The sequence below is a fragment of the Anneissia japonica genome, unplaced genomic scaffold (genome assembly GCF_011630105.1).
Source record: "Anneissia japonica isolate Jap-2015-1 unplaced genomic scaffold, ASM1163010v1 scaffold288094_len592898_cov174, whole genome shotgun sequence".
NCBI lineage: Eukaryota > Metazoa > Echinodermata > Crinoidea > Comatulida > Comatulidae > Anneissia > Anneissia japonica.
The window spans coordinates 480,081-489,454 of NW_022737020.1; the positions used below are offsets into that span (position 1 = coordinate 480,081).

The window sequence follows — 9,374 nt, forward strand, 5'->3', positions numbered from 1 at the left end:
TATTTATTTATTATATATATATATATATATATATTTATATATAACACGTGGTTACGTGCACTTGTTCTAGCTGCTTCCACTTAAAGAAGGTGGGGTCGCTGAGGCAGACACATCTTTTTCCAACTTTCTCTACCATGGGCCACATTCTCTGTAGCTCCGATAGTAGTTACGTGCACAACGTGCACTTAAGACTTACAATACTTGTTTGCGTCACCTTCTTCTTTTTCCTTTTTTGTAATCTTTATTGTGTTTCTCCCTGAATGATGACCAATGTATACCTGCCACTGTCTTCCAAATAATTGAGACTTGGCTTGCTATCATAAGCGCAAGGGAAAGGCGCAATATAAATACCCAGTACCAGAAGAAAACATACGAATTTCACGCAAGCGTGTGCCTTTACCTCTAATATATTAAATATCACCCGAATTAACAATATTAAGCTTAAAACTGTGTTTTAAGTGGTATTTACATGCATGGTAGGTATATTTTCACCCGTATGTACCAGAGAACAAAAATAAACCGGAAAAAGACAGGGTTAAAATCACTGATTTTTGACAAAAGATAAGTTTTCGTTAAAGTTGGCCTTTTTCACCTTACCAGTTTCTTAATGATTCTTACATTATGGTATCCAATAATTATAAAATATTAAATACATATCATGCCTGAAATATACCGCTTTAACCTGATTTCCATAGCTGTTGAGAATTATGCCAGATTCTATACAATTTATAGGTTTATTACCTATCATCAGAATTATGATTATGTAATCATAAAACTTTCTATTCACATTCAATCAAAACTTCTCAAATTTGATTGCATAATTTACCACGTTGGTTAATGTTGATGAAGTTGTCAATGATGCAGGAGATTCCACGTGGACGACGAGAATTATTATAATGATGGTAGCAATTGTAATATCAAGAACAACACAACCATTTTAGTAATTAAAATAATTTAATTAAAAATATAAGTGCGCTCCAGATTCCAGCTCTGCTACACGTGCAAGAAGCCAAAAGCAACAGCAATTGACAAGTTGTAAGTTAAACACCGATGTTGAGTAAATCAAAACAGCTATTGTTTTCTCTTCTTCCTCTCTCCATCTTTTTTACTACCTGCCCTAGACTTTTGCTTATCATTATTTTATGGGCATTATTTCAGGCTCATAGCCAGGTTCATCCAAGGGGGGTTTTCTGGGCATGAGATCCATAGGTCGGCGAAACCCCCAAAGCAAGAGGATTTTTGTGCTTTATGTGTCTAAATAATGCTATATAAAAGCAGATATGTTTGAAAATGTCTGTCTGGGTGGGTCTGCAGTGCATTAGTTGGGTTGGAGGACTTATTTGGGAAATTTAAAGAAAAGAGGGGGAGTTTGCTAGAAAAGGGGGGGGGGGGTTTCTCCCGAACCATAAAACCCCCTGGGTACGGGCCTGTATATACTGCTACTTCTCAATCAAAGCATTCTTAGGTTATGCTTTTATGAATATATCATGAAAATTATGAAAACGGCACAGAAGAGAATTTTGTAAATGTGACATTTTAATGATATGTATTTATACACATATAATGAAAAATTGGTTATTTTAGCTATTTATATAACATATCATATGTTCACAGTGCTAAGTACGCAAACATTGTATTTTTTGTTTTAATACATCATACATATGATAATTATTTCAGGCAAAAAATATTTACAACAAAAGAAAATCATAGCATACCTTTTAAAATGCGTTTACAATGCATTTTTAAATATTGTACTGTGACCTAAAACACGGATTTAACAACGGACCTAAACACAAACTTCACTTGCAAACGCAGCAAACACTATTATAACTTAACTACAGACTCTACTATTTTAAAATTTATAATTATTGCAGTATTTATTTTATTGTTGTTGAAAAAATATGAGAAAATTCAATTGCATAATGACGATGATGCTGCGCCAAATATAACTTGATTAAAAAAAAAACAACTAAAGGAACAATTAAAAGAAATTTGCAGGTTCTTATATCAGTAGTATCATCACTCAGTTGAATTGTCACTTCGTGCTAAACATGACAGCACTATGTTTTATTAAACTGCAAGATCTAGTCACTGTGCCTCCTCTATTTACACATATAATTTTGGATTATGGAAAAAACTTAGAACACAAAGCTTAATAGGCCTATTTGAGAGAATTTAAGCGTAGGAAGTCAAATATGAATTGTGACATAATTATTTTCTCTAAATCATGATTTCTCTAATTAAAATTGTGTTGACAAAAACACTGCTCATGCATTTTACATGAACAAAATCAAGAAATGGAATGAAAGAAAAAGATTTGTAAATTTTGATCTGAAATTCTTTTGAGTAAATGCTCCGTACTCTACCGTATCAGGTGAGCACTATGATAAACTTTTAATCATTTTTTCTATGTACTGCAAATTGGTTAGGTTCCTAAAGCATCGTATCCTTTGTCTCAACTGCTGCTTTAGGCATGTCGATTGTTACTGCCTCTTTATTTTCCTCAATTTCTCTCAAGCCGGAATTATGTCTAAAAATAATAAGAGGTAAACATAATGTATTTTACGAACAAGATAAAATGAAAAATAGGCCTAAATAAACGATTTGAGAAAAGTTTAAAAGTTATGGTAAGTTTAACATGAAAATAAAAACAATTGGCAATGTATAGGCCTATACATTTACAAGCACATGATCGTATCGTATTAGTTAGCTGCATAGGCCGTGGCATCACGACGAGTAACGGAGCCCGGGAGCGAGAATGTGTTGGGGGTCCTATGCATGTTTTAGTCAATTACGAAGAACCCCTTCACATTTGAATATCAAACAATACCGTAACCAATTATATTACTATAATTTTAATTCGAATTCTGTGAATTCTAGTGGCCCTGTATAAAATTTATGATTTTCAAATTCATGTTTTTAACTTACCTCCTTCGGAGTGCAGTTGCACCAGAGATAGTTTTACCATCTTCTGTGTTAAACACGATCTTATCTGCTGGAACAGTGAGTGTCTGACCTCCCTCGAGAACGACACTAATGGTACCTCCACGAGCGCGACTTTCCTGCAAAGAAAAAATGATAAAATATCATCATCGTTCAATAATCAAGTATGGATGATGGAAAAAAAGTTTTAAAATATTTACTTACCTCTTCTTTCAGTTCTTCTTCAAAGCGAATTTCGTTATCTCTGACCTTCTTCGTACTCTCGGGAATAATGTCATCCAAGTAGCTGAGTTCGTATTCTGTGAAGAAATATTCCATCACCTTTCGGACAACGACAAGCGCCAAAACCTATGACGTGATAAAAGGAAGTCATACCATAGGTAAGGTAACTTAATAAAGATGGGAATAAAATAAAAATTGACATCACCTAAGATTTGCACTTACCAAGAGAGGGAAGATAATGCCTGCATCAGACTTCTTGATAACCCAGAGAATGGCGAGACATATAGCCTGAATGAGGGTGAAGATGTGGACACGCCATAACTTGACGTGACGTAGAAATGTGTAGTCTGGTTGGTATTTGGCTGGAGTGATGACCAGGAGGATACGGTCCACAAACTATGAAAAAATGTAAAAAAGGTTGATTAAATCAGTAACTAATATGGAATAATAGGAATAATTTCATAAGCGGATTAACAAAATCATTTTAGATCGAATATTTTGAAAACTCAAAAAACTATTTGTATGCTTATCATAAATAATGTCATACAAAAATTAAATAGATAAAAAGAGCACATTAATTTAAATTAAGCTAAAATCTTCTAATCAGCAAACATACGGGTGGTTGAAATCACTATATGCAAATTATTTAATATTCAAATACGTTATTCAACTGTAGGCATTCTATCTTTGTGTTTTGTAAGAAGTACATTATTTAATATTTACCTGGACTCCTCTGAGAGATGAAATTCCCATATACAAGAAGACTCCATATAAGACAGGCATGGGAATAAACTTTAGCAAAAACACAAAACGAAATTCATATTTATATATAATAATAAAAAATATTATTATTTTGTATTAATTATTATTATTATATATTATTATTATTGGTTTCACCTACAAATACACAATTGTGTGCTATTGAGAGTGTACAAAATAATAAAACATACATTTACATTCATTTCTATTTTAATTTCTAGCCAAGAGGCTAAATTATAAAATTAACAAAGAGGAACCGAATGCTCAAATCAGACATTAATTTACAGTATATATAATATAGAGGCCTATATATAAATTTAGACTTACTACATGTGTTGGTGTGTGTGTTCAATATGGCATAGAAAATTTCATAAAACCTTTTAAAGCTGTGGTTTTTAATTTGGTTTTGAGGTAGACATAAACCAATATAATACTTATAAAATAATAATATTATATAATACTTATATTACTTATAAGACCAATATAATATTTCAGAGACATATATTATGGAAACTAGTGAGACTTACAGACAGTAAATCCGTCATTAAAGAGGACAGTCCGATCATAATGAATACTAACAATCCTGTTACACGTTGCTCCCTGAAAAAAAAAAAAAAAAAAAAAAAACATAACAGAAATTAACAGACCTTTCCAGAATGACAATCAAATGTTAGGCACAGGTGTGGACTAAGCGTCGTGTCACAAACTCTGTCAATGTTATTGTTTATACAACTAGAAATTCCTCGTATATGCTTATTACGAAGAATGAATTGGCATAAAAGTATTGTCATTATTTTTTAATTCTTAAAAACCTTGTTCACTTGTTTACCGCTGTCTAAATGGTTCTGTTCCTAATATCTACGACTTGCTAGACATCAAAGAGAGTAGACGAGAGGTAAGATCAATAATGCTTCTGGACATCCCAAAGAGCATACATAGCTGCTTTCGGCACTGCCGCCGGAACAATGCTCATTAAACAATCCCCTTCACTTGACAGTTTTAAGTCGCTTTTCAAGACGCACCTTTTATAATAATCTCTCTTTTTTTAAAGGCATCACGAGCAACGACTGTTGGAATGGAACCATATAAATGGAACGATTGATTGATTGATTGATTGATTGATTGATTGATTGATTGATTGATTGCCGTGATAAAAACATGTTTATAACTCTGGAAAATTTGTCTGACTCACACTATAGTAGTAAATACGCGTTTTTACCCAACTCAAGAAACGGAACGCGTCACCGACAACGGTTTTAAGAGTGAACACATTCTGACGGTCGGCTGACCTGGTGCACAGCTAAACTCGTCTTACCTGCAACCTTGTACCTTTGGTGCCTCTCCTGGAATCTTCGTTTCCGACATTACTCTTAAACTGTCGACGTGGTTGATGGAAAGCACAGTGGCTGCAACAAACCATGGTAAACCGAGGAGTGACATAATCAGAAGACCAATACTAACTACCAAAAGATCCAAATGATAACCACAACCTTTCTGTAATGTAGAAAATTACGAGTTTTCACTTAAAAATGTATAGTCGAAACATGCGTTAAAATAAATATTCATATTTAAATAGGACACATTAAAGTACGTTTAAGAAACATGTTTTTCATACAGACATGAGCAGATAGGGTGACGAAAGAGATAAGATTTTTAGATTGCTTGATCTGACATTCTGAAAAACATTTCAGACTACTCACACATTTTCAGAAGAACAGACCAAATTTGCTGTTCACATTGTGAGACAGCCAAAGTTTTGGGTAACAAAACAATTTTGTTTACCTTTTTCAATTGCAAATTTAGCTGCGTTATAATTTTGCAGTGCATCAGGTGTTATTATTGTGTTGTTAATTTCTACGAACAACTCTCGGCATCAATAATGACGACATTCACAAATAGGTATCTTTTAATCAGTTTTAATTATGTCCTCATAGACCTAGCACGTAGGGATAACCCAGCTCAAGCCCGTACAGTTGTCGTCTGTCTGTCCGTTTGGCTGTCTTTTTATTGCTATCAATTTGCATAATTATGCGAGCGGCCTTACTGACCATTGGCGAATCTAGAGGGGGGTCATGGGGTCCTGACACCCCCCTTGGGCAAAAAATAAAAAATAAATTCTAGACCCGTGAGCTGAAATTTTTGTTGTTACAATGGGAAAATTGGAAGTCGGGATTCATTGAATCGTTTTCGAGAGAGGGAAAACCTAAAATTTAATGACGTAAAAGTAATTAAAAGACACCTCAGAAATCGGGAAAGCGCATTTCCCGCCATCTAGCAATCAAAATTTTGCCGACCGCCCCCCCCCCCCCGTTTTCTTTGGGATTCATCCATTCATGGAAAAAGAATACGTATGCTACTACTCATTTTTGGGGTTTTTTTTTTTTTGGAAAACTTCAGTAAACTTCTGCTGTGCTAGATTTGCATTGTTACGCGTTTAAATTCAGATACGTTGCGTTTCTTGCGTTTGCATTACACAAGTATGAATAAAATGTATGTTTACCTTTAGTTTGTTTTCCTTTCTGTTCACGATGACAGCTGTAATCTGTTGATCCATGAAGATGAGGATGGAACAGAGAAGGGCTGGAATAATTGCCACTATACACAGCCACCATGGGTTTTGAGAGGGGAAAGGGCTCACGAACCATCCCTCACGATCAGGGTTTGTAGGCTATAATAAAACAATATAATCAACATTAAGGCACGAAATGCAATTTATATTGTCGTAAAATTAATGTTATAATACTTCCTGATTTTTTTTATCTTATAGGCCAACAAACTCATTAAAAAGGTTGATTATTATGAAAGTTTAACACCTGCATTGGTTACAATGTTCAGAACATTACTAAACTTACTTCAATTGATTATTTTATGATTGATTGATGTCTTTCTATAATAGGCCTATGCTAAATATACAACATTTACAGCCAACTTTGTTTCTCTGTTATTACTGCATTTGAGCTTTTAAAGCCCTTTCAAGACCATCAAATTTGACAAAACATGTGACATGCTTTTGACCAATATTGTAGCTATGTGGCATAAGTATGGTCATGATGACATCACATCATGATCCTATACAACATACATTTACACCATAGGTACAACTTGACTATATGGGCATACAGCAGTTTTTTGTCAAATACAATTTGATAGTCTGGACAGGACTCTGCCTGGTACAAGCAAAGATACTAGAAACAGAACTAGAAACATTTTTGAGCAGTTCTTTAATCCTCGCCGATAGACCGAGAGAGCCCTTCGATGGCAAGCATTCTTCAATTAGGTAATCCTGCCATATAGACCCTTAAGTAGCTCCTGTTATTTTTGCAAATAAATGATACGTAAGACCAGCAAAAATTAATTAAATATGTATATCAAAATTTAATTTAAATCCGTCTAGCGTATATAGATTGTTGCTCTTTAAATTTGAATATGAGCGAGTCCTATACAAATCTTATGTTATTAATTTGATTATTATTATTTATAAATATTAAAATAATATAGGTCAGTTGGCCGCAATATATGAACTGTGCTTTGCTGTAAATGTTATAAATTGTAAGTGTTAAATGATATACAGGATCTGTTATATTCAACTTGTGTAATTATGGAACGTACATTTTATTGTATTCAAAGTCTCGCTTCTATTTTAATTTGTATTATGGCTGTACAGTATGTTACCTTTATAAACACACTGCAAGAGCGTGTCCGCTGTTTTAAAAGCGTCGTTTCCAAAATAAAGTTATAATAATTATATAATAGTATGCAATAGAAACAGCAAATCATTTTTAAGATTATTAAACATCACCTTTATCTTCATTGTCATTCGTATTTATACAGGCTGTACAAAGACTTGAAATTAGGAACAATTTTCTAATATTGTTTAGTGAACAACCTTTAAAGATCGTCAGAAAAGGTCGGAAAAAAATTATTATTTTTTTCTTATTTAGCTTAAATATTTTTCCGTACGCATCTAGGCGAATGAGAAAATAAAAATAAAATTTTAATGATGAACGTAAACAGTGTAATAATGCAACTGATAAATGATTTAAATTTATATAATTAAGGAAGAAATATATATATGTATATATATATATATATAATATATATTTAATATAACTATTAAAAACAATTTTAAAAAAAAGAGAAGGGCGCCGCGTACGTCTGGATCAATTTCCGCCTCATTTTTGCTATGCGAGTGCTCTATCGTGTATTTCTAGTATCTTTGGTACAAATCATATTCTACCACTAATTTCAACTCTCTGTATACTAGCTCACCTCGAACTCTGAGGGAATGGTAAGTTTCGGTGTTGGTAATTCAATGGCCCAATCAATAAGAGTCATAACAATGAAGGACAAGAATACGCCGAAATCACTGATAAGGAAACGAACCTGAAAAAAAAACCAAATTATAATAAAAACTGTTACTATTAGGCGAATTTTAATTGACCTTCTCGCTAAGCTTTGCTCTAATATGTGGGATATTATATAGCAGCAGAATGCATACTTGCGTATCTGTGGGTCAGGCGCGTATTTTGGCAATTAAATAATACCTTTCTAATTAGTCAGTTGTCAAGTTTGATGCTCTGAAGAGGTCTATCAAGAAGTAATGTTCGTCAATATTTCTTAATGTTATTGGTTTTCTGAATAGATTTGTTAAACAGAATTAATTGATTTGTATATTCTAACCAGTTATAGTCATCATAATATTTTCTTTTTAGTTTTATTTTAATTGATTTACGTGTATTATTATAGGTTTCATTTTATGACGCCTGCTTTAGGTATATAAAATTGCCAATAATAATATAATAATGATATTGAAAAATAATTTTTATCATTGTCATCAGCCCCATCAAAATAATAATAATAATAATAATAATAATAATAATAATAATAATAATAATAATTTATTATTATTATTATTATTATTATTATTATTATTATTATTATTATTATTATTATTATTATTATTATTATTATTATTATTATAATCTCACCCATGATGGGAAGAATCTAGAAAATCGGAAGAGCTTGGTTGACATGGCGAGTACGAACGTCGCAAAGAAGAGAATTAGCGAAAAAAAGAAGACGTCTGGTACGGGCATGTGCTCGCAGTATTCTCCCTCTATTGTGCCTCCATTCGTCTCGCAGTCCTCAGGAGATATCCAGCTTAGGTTGGTTTCTGTGTTGTTTGGAACACACATACAGTCATACACTGGGTACGGTTCGTATCGATCTAATTCTCTATGGTTAGAATTTTAAAAGAAGATGAGAGAGTAATATATAAATTTGAAATAACAATTAAGGATCATGAATATGAAAGTTATACTGAGGGTCAACAAAAACTGGACCAAGGACATTATCAAGGTAAGCTCTGTCCACACTATCAGGTTTGTATGATGTTGTGACATCATCATGCACATCTTTTTGTATATATATATATATATATATATATATAT

General features: G+C 32.8%; 1 protein-coding gene across 1 annotated transcript in view; it reads right to left on the minus strand.

The window, feature by feature from the left end:
• Positions 1–1,518: 1,518 nt before the first annotated feature.
• LOC117117058 (sodium-driven chloride bicarbonate exchanger-like) overlaps positions 1,519–9,374 on the minus strand; it is a 22,850-nt gene continuing 14,994 nt past the window's right edge. Inside the window, exons 11-20 of the mRNA XM_033261241.1 lie at positions 8,913–9,159; positions 8,194–8,307; positions 6,425–6,592; positions 5,240–5,418; positions 4,452–4,524; positions 3,889–3,957; positions 3,388–3,561; positions 3,148–3,291; positions 2,929–3,062; positions 1,519–2,530 (exon numbers count right to left, since the gene is read on the minus strand). Of these exons, the coding sequence (XP_033117132.1) occupies positions 2,434–2,530; positions 2,929–3,062; positions 3,148–3,291; positions 3,388–3,561; positions 3,889–3,957; positions 4,452–4,524; positions 5,240–5,418; positions 6,425–6,592; positions 8,194–8,307; positions 8,913–9,159 (1,399 nt within the window). The 3' untranslated portion in view covers positions 1,519–2,433. The remainder of the gene's footprint in view (positions 2,531–2,928; positions 3,063–3,147; positions 3,292–3,387; positions 3,562–3,888; positions 3,958–4,451; positions 4,525–5,239; positions 5,419–6,424; positions 6,593–8,193; positions 8,308–8,912; positions 9,160–9,374) is intronic.